This window comes from Argentina silus (genome assembly GCF_951799395.1).
Source record: "Argentina silus genome assembly, chromosome: 17".
Classification (NCBI taxonomy): Eukaryota; Metazoa; Chordata; class Actinopteri; order Argentiniformes; family Argentinidae; genus Argentina; species Argentina silus.
In genome coordinates, this window is record NC_139671.1 from 14,265,499 (window position 1) to 14,277,739 (window position 12,241).

At 45.6% G+C, this 12,241-nt stretch overlaps 2 protein-coding genes across 2 annotated transcripts in view; one reads left to right on the plus strand and one right to left on the minus strand.

The window, feature by feature from the left end:
- Positions 1-12,241, minus strand: part of LOC310818174 (breast cancer metastasis-suppressor 1-like protein-A) — a 409,511-nt gene that overhangs the window by 151,119 nt on the left and 246,151 nt on the right. The window lies entirely within an intron of this gene.
- nrxn3b (neurexin 3b) overlaps positions 1-12,241 on the plus strand; it is a gene marked incomplete at its 5' end in the record, with an annotated part of 217,078 nt that overhangs the window by 148,371 nt on the left and 56,466 nt on the right. Inside the window, one exon of the mRNA XM_083689157.1 lies at positions 10,201-10,382. Within this exon, the coding sequence (XP_083545283.1) occupies positions 10,201-10,382 (182 nt within the window). The remainder of the gene's footprint in view (positions 1-10,200; positions 10,383-12,241) is intronic.

Here is a 12,241-nt window from a genome sequence, read left to right on the forward strand (position 1 = left end):
GGTACCTACGTGCTCTGCACCACAGCTAATGGAACTCCTTTGAAGACTCACTTTGATCGTCAATGTAAAGTGGCAATAAACGTTATGGCCACAGAAGTACCTTGCCCCCCCCCCCCCCCCCCCCCGCCACGCTCGCGCCCCCCGTGTGTGCAGGGAAAGCAGACTTGTAGAGTGTTGCAGTTTGATGGACTCTGATTGCAATTGGAAGGCGATGGAAAAATCAAGAACTGGACATCGACCCCCAGCGGGGTTCTACAATATGACAAAAGCCACACTTATCTTTTCTCCCCATGTAATCACTTTAGCAGTGAGCTGTAGCCAATAACGGCATCAACACCCACTGAAGGTTCCTCGACAACCTTCACATTTTGATAGGATTTTTCTTCTCTTTTTTCTTTTTCTTTCCTCCAGCAGTGTCGGAGATAAAAAATAATAATAAAATAAAAAATAAAAGAAGGATCAAGGAGACGTGAAAGACGTCGAAAGACTTTTTTTTTTCCACAGGCAACATTATGTCCAGTTCTGTCTTGTATGAGCATTCACAATGAGAGGACACATGATGAAGAGGTCTTTAGGAGGGACAGTTATGATGTAGCCTGAAGAGTCACATCCTTTTGTGTAGACGTGTCGGCGTTACGTAGTCGCCTAATCTGGAGGAGGGCATGTCGGTGTCACCGGGACATCGGTGCCCAAGATATGAGGTTGCCGTGGCAACCAGGAGACCAGCTGGTCAGAAACGGCCAAGACAATGAAGCGGTGTTTCTGTGCAGAGAGAGATCAGAGAGAGAAGACAGAAGAGAGGCCAGGCATGAAGTCTGCCCACCACCTCCCTCATTACACTCTACATATCAGTCACAGATGTTTTGATATGAAATGAGAGTCTGAAACAATAGAGCACATTGTCGGTTTGATTGTGTCTGAAAAGATTGAGAGCATTTTAGATTGTAGAGGATCAAGTGCTTTTATTTTTTTATTTGATGTCGTCAATATCAAAGAGAGTATTAACTCGCCTGCATGAAAGATGCTACTTCTTTGGAGATACTGTCTTCTGATTCAGTGTTTCATATTCTTCAAACGGAAGTGGACACAAGTAGCTCACAGAGCTAATCTAATTGGATATTTGACAGGGCCGAAGAATGAACAGGTAGTTAGTCAGTTGAGCTGGTTTCCAAAAGGGGCACTTATGATTCTTCTATCTCTCTACTGATTGAACTCGATTTAGCACCTGTTGTCTTAGCCAAATGCGTTGAGTTACACCCTTTCCTAAAGTGCACTTTAATCACGTGCATTGGACTGATAATGTTGCCATGAGATGAGATGTAATCACCCTCTCATGATGGGTAGCTCCGCCTGAGACATGTAACCTCAATTGTTGCCCTCGGACCTTGACAATGACCTCTTGGTCTAGGTAGACACTTGGGTTTTCCACACGGGAGACCCAGGCTCGAACCCCGCCTGTCACAAAAACACAGGCTTATCCCCTCTGTAATGGATGTACCCCACTGCTGGAAAAAACGGAAGAAACAACACAAATATCTCCCTGAAACAGGAAATGGAATGGAATTGGTTTGCCTATCGTGGCGCAAGTTGGTGCAATGAATACAAAGGATAAGAAAGTTTGAGCACCGGATGGGAAATGCACTCAGTGAGTCACCCCCAAGGGGACAAAAATCCAAACTTTTCCACCTACGTACAGTAGGTGGACAACATTCTTTGACAGTTTGTGAGTTTGAGTGAAAAACATGTCAGACTGTGTTTTGACACTGAGTCCTGGTAAGCTATAGGATGGGATTGTACAGTATCGGGTGGTACCGTAACGGAGGGTCTTTTCCTCCCCTGCTGTTCCCCTGAGTGAGTTTGCTCATCTCTGTGAAGCTTTGGCAAAGCAAATCTCTAGGGGAGATTCAATTATAAATTATGCTCTACTTGAAAACATTGTGGAATCTGTTCTTCTTTCGGAGAGCCTCAACTAATCCTCAGCAGAGTTTGGTGTGGCCTACTGTAGCCACATATATATGCTGTAAGTCGCTAATGCAGCTCTGCTGTGTGTTGGTGTGTGCATTATATATCACAAATGGAAGGGGAAATAATATATTCTTAGACTGAATTTCACCACTCGGGGAAAATCTGTGAACGTTTGCATGAGGAGCAAACAGCTAATTAATCACGAAGGTGTGCAGAGTATACTGAGCCATATTCCTCTCTCTCTCTCTCTCTCTCTCTCTCTCTCTCTCTCTCTCTCTCTCTCTCTCTCTCTCTCCCTCTCTCTCTCTCTCTCTCTCTCTCCCTCCCTCCCTCTCTCCCTCAACAGCACAGACAGCTCTGTTGCCTGGAGTCGTGAGGATCTGTACTGCATACATTCACAGCCTCAGTAACGCACCGTAGACATCACCCTCCATCCACAGAGGATAGGAGCTGACACCTTTAGAGCAGAAAAAAAAAAAAGAGAAAAAAGTATTCTCTCCATCTATCCATCCATCCCAGCTGCAACAAAGAGGGTGTCAGTGCCTCAATGAAGGAGGGAGAGAGAAAAGGAAGGAGCTGGGGTGAGGCTGACTGTCCGAGTTCCACTGTAATGAAAGGGGAGTCTTTCAGCTTACCTTTTGCTTGAGAGGTGTGTGTGTGTGTGTGTGTGTGTGTGTGTGTGTGTGTGTGTGTATGTGTGTGTGTGTGTGTGTGTGTGTGTGTGCGTGTGCATGTGCGTGCGTGCGTGCGTGTTGGTGTGTGTGTGTGTGTGTGTGCATGGTGTGTGCGTTCCTGTGTGTGTCTTATAGACAGGGTTGCTGTCTGGCTTCAGGGGTGTGTGAGTGAAGAGGATTATTAAGGAGTGTGTGTGTGTGTGTGTGTGTGTGTGTGTGTGTGTGTGTGTGTGTGTGTGTGTGTGTGTGCGTGTGTGTGTGCGTGTGTGTGTGCGTGTGTGTGTGTGTGTGTGTGTGTATGTGTGTTGGTGTGTGTGTATGTGTCTGTGTACGTGTGTGTGTGAGTCGACTGAGTTCCAGGCCCTGGTCTCTGGTCCTGGGCTGACAGAGCCTAGCAAGTTCTGAGTGAGAGCACCTCCTCCTTCCCTTCCTTCTCAGCGAAGCAGCCTCTCCTCCCTCTCTCCTTCCTCTCCACCACGCCGTACAGATGGCAGATCAAGCTGTTCACCGCTGAAGATTGTCACTCTCCAACGAAGGGTGATAAAAGGCTGAGAAGTTCTCAATTAACACATCTTAGTATGTGTTGTTAGTCGCTGGTAACATTTTGACTAATCTTTTATTTTTACTCCCTTTTTTAAGACTAATCATTGACTGGTGTGACCGTGAGCAGTAGCCACTGTCTCCTCCACGCAGCAGGCTATCCTTCCGTCACATCTGCTACCTAGACCATGACTCCATACACTACCAACACGACAACCGATTATAATAGCAGGAGCAGAAAGCGGAAATCATTTGAGGAGTGGTGTGTTGTCTTTGCCAAAACCATTCGTCACAACACATTACCCGCCATCAATCATTCCCGGTGCCTGTGTTGGGCTTGTGAGTGATGGAACGCATGTCTACTATGGGTGTATTCAATCCAACCATGCTCTCATAATTGGAACTACAGTGTCTCTCCCGGGGTGGGAAACTACCAGAGAGAGAGAGCGGAAGAGGAAGCAGTCAATCAAGAGAGGCAGTCAATACTTTAAAGACTCACTAAAGTCATTTCCAGTGTTTTAGTGGGGCTTCTGACGTTTTCCAATACTGTAAATCTAGCCCTGCTCCTCTGCCTCAAATGCTCCGATTTCGGTGAGTGTGATTTAAGGGGTTATTCGTCCATCACCCCGACCCGCTCATGTTATACTCGAATAGGATGCGTCCGCTGGGTAGTAAAACTCAATGATATAAACCAATTATATAATTAGTTTACAATTGACATCCCTCCCATTTTAGCCAGCACTAGCAGTGCACACATTGTCAGCTCCTGGCAGGTACAGATAACAGCGTAGGCTAGATGAAACTGGCCATTTAGAATGTTGTGGTAAAATGCAGCAAGACTGTTCAGAATACAGGTCAAGTCATGGCCATAGCGTTTCCACGACATCAATTGAAAAAAAAAAAAATTATATGATTACTTATTATGTGATAATAATCAAAGTGAGTCATTTATTCTCTCACTCAGCAGCGGTGTTTATTCTCGCAAAAATCGCATGTCACATTTACTTCTGGGGGAGGATAAGACCCCCATAAAAAAGCAGCTTCCCCAAGCTTGATACTCACGCTACACCTTTGGCTTAAGTTATGTTGTTGCACATAGTTGTTCTAGCTTGCAAAAATAGAACAAACTGTTTGCTAACTCATCTTAGTAGAGTTGCTAGCAATTTTACAAAGCTAGCTTCAAAGTAACTGAACAAATGTAATAGCATCCAACTGCTACTGCGAAATGCTGCATAAGTCCACATAATAGACACTGAGGCTGCTAAAGAATTGGTCAACTTTCCAGCCGCTAAAAGTACATTGAACCAAGGAACGAACGGCTCACCAGACAAACTATCAATCAAAAATACCAGCGTCTTGCCCAGTCAATCCTGTCGTCTGCTGTTTTGAGAAATTGCGATAAGCAAAAAAAAACGTAATCTTGTTTAATTTGTAGCATTTGAAAAGTACGCAACCTAACATTTACCCAGAAATTATTTCATATGTGAATCAAAGTCACTTTAGTGGGCCTTTAAGGGGTTGTAGGAATCAAAATAAATCCTGAAGATTACATAGAACAAGTATGTGATTGAATTACGAGTCAATGTTTTCTTTGGTGTTGGTTTATTGGTGTTCTAGAGAGGACAACTAGCATAATGATTTCCTGTCTATTAGACATGGCAGGGAAATGCAGAATAATAAAATCGCATTGAAGGTAACTGAGGAGGTAATTATGATTCTTGCGTTCAGTCGGGGTCGGGGGGGGGGATTTGAAGTGTGTCTCATTTTCCGATGGCAATGCGGTGTGGTAGAATATTGGACCACATCAAAAGGTGTTTGTCCTGTTTTTCGATCCCCTGGGGAGTTAGCACTGCTGAAAGCCCAGGAGATAACGAGCAGAGAGATAAAACCGCACAAACAACACAGCGATAGAGTAGAGGATGTGTGTGTGGGTGCGTGTGTGTGTGAGTGTGTGCATGTATGCGTGTGCATGTGCATGTGTGTGTTGTTAGAGATATGGACCCCCTGTTACTTACCTACCCCTTGAGCCCCTTGAGCAGGGATTCCCACTGTTCCGAGTATGGGTGGTGGACACACACACACACACACACACACACACACACACACACACACACACACACACACACACACACACACACACACACACACACACACACACACACACACACACTGTTCCCAGTATGGGTGCCATATAATTGGCCAATCACATCCCAGAGACTGAATCCCCACCACCAATAAACCAGGGCCGTGAGAGATACTCTCCTAGCTTTGGTTTCGGTGGTTCAGGATCTGTATGTTTCGCACCTGTCTTATCGCTTAGCACAGGCCACCTGTACCATTAAGTGGGGTAAGGACAGGGCTCCAGGCAGACTGACCGTGCTGTCTTCTCTCCTGGCCCCCCTGGGAGGGGGAGGGGAAGGGGGGGGGGGGGGGAGGGGGTACAGCCTTGGCCCAGTCTCTCATCCATAGGCTGTTGTCTCAAACACAGAAAGTAATGAATCATCAGCAGGCTGGCTGAATCCTAAAAATGTATTTATTTTTTAGACTTGTATTTGCACTCGAGTGTAGACAGCTCTTCTTGTCATGGAGATGTGCTGTTATATAATGCTGGCACCTTTGTATATGGTCATAATGTCATAAGCCAAAGGCAAAGCAGATGTATTCAACCGTTTTATTTAGGGTAGAAGTGTTGAATGAATGGAACAGTCTGTTGGCATGAACTAAGGAGAAGGAGCTCCTGGTGATGCATGGAATGTGACACCATTCCTCATTCCATTCCATGCATCACAATGGAATGGAGCCCGTCCTCCTATTTCTGCCTCCACTAGCCTCCACCGATTCACACGTCGTGTAAGTGTTGACACGCATAGCAATTAGGCATTCCTATTCTTCCACTTTAGATCTATTAGGTTTCTTTTTTATTTTTTATGTTATTAATTCCCAGATGACTTGCCCACCACTATGCTACAAATATATTTCACATGGTCTGTCTGTGATAGCCATCGGCCATGAAAAGATGACATTATTTAAAGATGTCGATGAAATATGCTTTAGATCCACCAACATACTAATTGTATAATCCGTTGATGTTGATGTCATCCCTTTCATGATATTTCCCTGCATGATATTGCACCCTCTGAAGACCTCTTTATTCTGACCACAGCAAGGCCATTCAGTGACGCATGCAGTCGACATAAAACATTCCCCTTCATGCCTGTACAATTCAAAGACAGGCAATTAGGGCTGTATTTTCAGCCGACGACAAAGTGAATACAAGTCCAAGTCGGCAATTTGTGTCGGTGGTAACGGATGAAATTACCACAGCATGGATGCGCTGTCTCATCTGCGCTCAGGTGGGTGGAGTAGCAGTAATAGAGGCATGTTGATGACAATGAGCAGGTCAAGTGGCATCAGGTGCGCTGAAAAATGCTCTTGAAAATATATAATCATATAATATTTCAGACACGCCCCCTCACCAGCGCCCACGTTTGCACTAAGACTGTTTTTTGTTTTTTGTACGCCTTTTAAATATAGCCCTTAATGTTGTAGGTTACAATGTCAGTGCAGAACTGATCAAGCCTGTTCCCCAACAGAATGTGGCAGAATCATGCATACAAAGAGCCATTTTCTATGTTTTTGTCCACCGTGTGAAAAACGTCTTTTTAGCAGTCTAATGGCCGCCTACGAGCTAACCCCAATGGCAGCCGACTACTCTGTAATTTTGAAAAGTAGAGGGCTGAGGTGCAAGTCAGACAGGAAGGTTAACAGGAAAGAAGAAGTGGTGAGAAACCAGCCTTACATAAAGAACTCCTGAAACGACTTCTCTCTCTCTCTCTCTCTCTCTCTCTCTCTCTCTCTCTCTCTCTCTCTCTCTCTCTATTGTTATTGTCTTGGTGTGAGTCTATTTTGGTGGGGTCACTGTCTTATGCTCGGTTGCTCATTAGAGCTCCATAACTGAAGAGAGGTGAGGTAGAATCATCATCGCCGTGGAAGCATCACCTACTGCTTCTGTCTAATTCTCTCCTAATGAGGATAGGTTCAGAGATCTATTCCTTTTGTCTGACTAATTGTCGATGCGGTTTAAAGGAGAGATTGGGGCTGAAGAATTTGAAAGAGTTGACATAAGCAACATTGTGCTAAAAGATATGCTAACATGGTACTACGTGAGCTAATGTTGTTTACCCTCGCACTCAACTCATTACCCTCCTAATGAAGTTGCTGAAATTTGGATAGATTAGCCTTTTTCACACCCCGCCACCAACTGCTCCATAAGACGAGGCTTTTTGAGCTGTGTGGTTAATTGATGCATTAAAACTCCAGGCAGGGAAATCTCTCTGCCTCCTCTGGAACACTTCCATTTTGTTGCATAACTCCATTCTAGCTTTCTCTCTTTCTCTGTGTCCATGGCGATGAAATAGGCCTAAATATTCATAATTATGCCACATTTCCGTCAGTCCTGCAATTGTGTTCTGTGTGCAATACACCTACAGTATGTATTATGCAATGGCCTATCTCTAGGAGTGACGGGGTACATTTTAATTTCAATTCACTCAAAAAACAAAGTGAATAGTGTGAGTTAGAGCTGTTTTTTCTTATGGGAAGTTTTGTGTAATCTGTCCTTGTTTAGTTTTTCACAGATTCAGTGTGTGTGTGTGTGTGTGTGAGTGTGCGTTTGTGTGTGTGTGTGTGTGTGTGTGTGTGCACGTCTTTGTGTGTGTGTGTGTGTGTGAGTGAGAATGCAAGAGTGTGATTGAACACTATCTTCACAGATTCACTGTGTGTGTGTGTGTGTCTGTGTCTGTGTCTGTGTGTGTGTGTGTGTGTGTGTGTGTGTGCACGTCTTTGTGTGTGTGTGTGTGTATGTGTGTGTGCACGTCTTTGTGTGTGTGTGTGTGTGTGTGTGACAATGCGAGAGTGTGATTGAACACTATCTTCATACTCTAAGCGGATCTCCTCTACGTGATAATTGGCTCCCTGGGGTGCTGTATCTTACTGGCTCATCATTGTCATCCCCAGAAATACTGAGCTGTATTCGCGAGATGAGATAAGTTCGGCTGTGGAACTGATCTAGAGACTTCCTGGACATTAAGATTAAGATGCTAGACTAAAACAAATATATACAAAGTGTCGGACTCAATCACACGTTCAACGGTGATGCTCCTTTGAAGATGCTTTGTCGTCCTGGTAGCAGGCTTCATCTGTGTCGAGAAAACCAGACTTCGGTTGCTCATGTTGTACGTGTGTAGTGTTAGTGTTCTGTGGTGTGAACAGGGGAGGCTGGCGGAGGAAGAAATCAGAGAACGGACTCATTGTAATGCATGGAACGGAATGAGGAATGGTATCAAACACATATGTTTATTAACCATTCCTCATTCCATTCCATGTATTGCAATGAGCCTGTCTTCCGATATCTACCTCCACCAGCCTCCGCTGCCTCAAACGGTAGTTAGTCAGGCACCACCACAGGTGTGAAGAGAGAGATTGGTCTCCACCCTTTGCTCGAGGGAGACAATAAGCATGTTATGCGCTGAATGTAGGGCAGAGCCTCACATGTTCTATGTAGAGCAGGTAGCATGTTGTTGCATAACCCCCAGCGGTGGTTCGTCACCCCGCAGGTGTGGCAGACTGAGAGATGGTCTTTTCTCCCTGCCTGTGGGCAAATGGAAACAGTTAGCTGGTGGTTGCGGCCCCTATCTCTCTCTCTCTCTCTCCTCTCTCTCTCTCTCCCTCTCTCTCTCTCTCTCCCTCTCTCTCCCTCTCTCTCTCTCTCCATATGTTTCCTACCAGTCTCCTGGGCATTAAAGACAACAGAGCAGATTGTTTCCTGCTTCACAGGAGAATGACTAGACAGCTGGCCACTCACAAGGCCAGACAGATGTTCAGGTTAGACATTGGAGAAAAGACGGCGTGAGGGGGGGGAAATGACTGACTATGGTGATGGAAGGAAGGACACCATAGCTATTACTCCATTATGCTCCGGCAGCGATTTGCGCTTTAGCTTTGTCTCCTGGCTGCACTTATAGCAGAGCGCATGACTCCCCAAGTCCAAGTGCTTCTCAACAGCCCGCAGTACGGACTGTACGATACCTTCACCTACCATGTCGATTCACCCAACGCTTTAGCCACTGAAAAGATTCGGCTTCCTTTGATCTGTTGATGATGTTTACTGCGTGTGAGCTGGCAAAGCTTCCCGTGGCTTTCTGACGGTTTAATTCTGATGCCCCAGGGAGGGCGTCGAGCTGTTGGAATTGAATACAAGGTCTTTACTTTAGCAAAGCCTCTCTCGTTCTCGTCCTCGCTCTCTCTCTCTATCTCTCTCTGCCCCTCTCTCTATCTCTCTCTCTCTCTCTCTCTCTCTACATGTATACACAGCAACAAACCTCACGTACGTACGTTATCCAAGGCCAAGTTTGATCCAGTCAGGGCTACTGATCACACCTCTGACCAGGCGTGGCTGTACAGGAGGACTAATGAGAGAGGTTTTTAGGAGGGCAGGAGAGATGTTGGCTGCTCTGGCCCCCTTTCTTCACTCTGCATTTGTCAAATTAAACCCCAGGAAAGGTTTTTTTGGATTTGGTTTTTTCTCTTGCCAGCCTTTGTTCTTTGGTTGCAGTCTCATGTATAATACATGAGGATTGGGGAGACTTATCCGCTTTTGGCCACGCTGGCTGTTATTCCCTGGAAGGGGGCTATATTTAAGAGCTGGATAGGTCAGAGGCGCGCCCAGGGAACTGCAGTCTTCGACATCAGGTGTAGGCAGTTGAATATGATTAAAACCAAAAATAGGAGTTGGCCATTTGACTTTGGCTTAGCTGCTTCTCGAGGATTTGGTGGTACTCTTTCAGCCATGCCATCCCAATCAGGTATCGACAAAATATGTCGTGTTTCAGGGTGAACACTGGTGAACTCATCGTCCCAGGTGTCTAGTTACGGACCACGCCATTAGGCTTTCTCCTCGTCTCGTGAATCTAATGAATATCTCTTTCTCTTTTATTTCCTCTCTCTCTCTCTCTCTCTGCAGCTGGTACCACGTATATCTTCGGTAAAGGAGGAGGCCTGATCACGTACACATGGCCCAACAACGAGAGACCGAGCACGCGTACTGACCGCCTGGCCGTGGGCTTCAGCACCACCATCAAGGAGGGCATCCTGGTCCGCATCGACAGCGCCCCGCGCCTCGGAGACTACATCATGCTCCACGTCGTAAGTCTTCTTCCTCAGCCTCATCAACGTAACTCTGGTTTTTTTGTCAAGTCTCGAGAGTCTTATTATTCCGTACTGTGGAGTCAGTTGTCCTTCAGAGCTTCACTGCTCTAATTGGAACTCTGCATCGTTGATCAGAGTCAGTCATTGATTTGCCGTGATCAGGTGATTAGCTTGATTCAGTTGATCACCTGAGACTACGGACTATTTTTTAATGGAGAATCAGGGTTTTCTAGTTGGGGGCGTAGGCTTAATCTGTGCCTTCGAAAAATCAACCCCTACTAGCAGATGTAGATGAGTTGCTGCTCAAATTGCAAGGAACTAGCAGCTGCGTCCCTCGAGGGGGAAATTATGTGAAGAGTGAAGCAGGTTGTATGAGTGATACAGTCAGTGTGCTATAATAATCACATCTCCTGCTGAACGTGAAGCAGATTATACAACATTGTATATCGTTTCAGTACTGTACGTTGCTCCCCCACTGAATTGAACACGGTTATTGATTATCATATATCAACTCAGTACAGTATATTGCTCCCTTGTTAATCCCTTTTGTTTGAGAAGATTTCGTTACTCATTCCATCAGAACTACTGAATCTCACTTCAGTCAGGAATAATCCATGAAGCGTCTGTTCACATACATATGTAGTCATATTCTGAAACATGCGTAAAACATTTATCAATGGGTGAGCCAAAACTCTGTACGGCACATTATGTTAGCTGTGCATCGGTGGCGTATTAATATCTCATAAGTCCTTGTAGCTGTTTACTCATGTACATAAACATCAACAACGACTGAATAGGGTGCTGCTAACATCTTTTGAAGTGTGTGCTTTGCGGAGGATGTGCTGCTGTGGGGTGAATATGATGTTGAAGAGATGGATGAAGAGGAGCTACAATTAGACCACCAGATTGAAAGTCTTTCTCCCTCTTAAGACTTGTCTTATCTCCTGAGTCCCTTGCAATGTGGTGCCGCTGTACACATTCCAACCTGCCATCTGTTCACTCAAATGAAGGCCAAGGCATTTGTACCCGCTTTATAAGTCCAGAGAGGGTGTGTGTGTGTGTGGGTGGATGGGTGTGTGTGCGTGTGTGTGAGAGAGAGAGAGAGAGAGAGAGAGAAAGAGAGGGAGAGGGAGGGAAAGAGGGAGGGAGGGAAAGAGGGAGGGAGGGAAAGAGGGAGGGGGGAGTGAGAGAGAAAGAGAGAGGGAGAGGGAGGGAAAGAGGGAGGGAGGGAGGGAGGGAGGGAGGGAGGGGGGAGTGAGAGAGAAAGAGAGAGAGAGAGGGAGGGAAAGAGGGAGGGAGGGAGGGAGGGAGGGAGGGGGGAGTGAGAGAGAGGGAGAGAGAGCTAAGTTAAGTGAAAGAGGGAGGTGGTAGAAGAGGGAAGAGAGAAGACCTCTCCTCATTTTAAATCGCTCGGTAATTGCAGAAGCCTTGATAGGAAGGAAATCATACATTTTAAAATACATTTTAAATCATATCATATCATATTTAATCATTTTTTTCATATCGCAGAGCATCCCAAGCCAAGCTGTTGTAATTTCGCTTGAAATCATTAACAGCAAATGTCTTCGTTCCTACCGTCTTACAGTGCAAATTAATTTATCATTAGGGAACTGATTTATGGCAGCCTTGCATAGAACAGGCTCTGTCTCAACACATGAAGTGAATTATTTCACTGGTTTGGTCCTAACCAAGGTGTGTTTATGTGTGCATGTGTGCCTGCCTGCCTGCCTGCATGCGTGTGTGCATGCAAGAGAGAGAGAGAGAGAGAGAGAGATAGAGAGAGAGAGAGATAGAGATAGCCCAAGGCCTTGTAAACACAATGCAGTACCTTTAAGTGGACACTGCTCTCGGCCCGC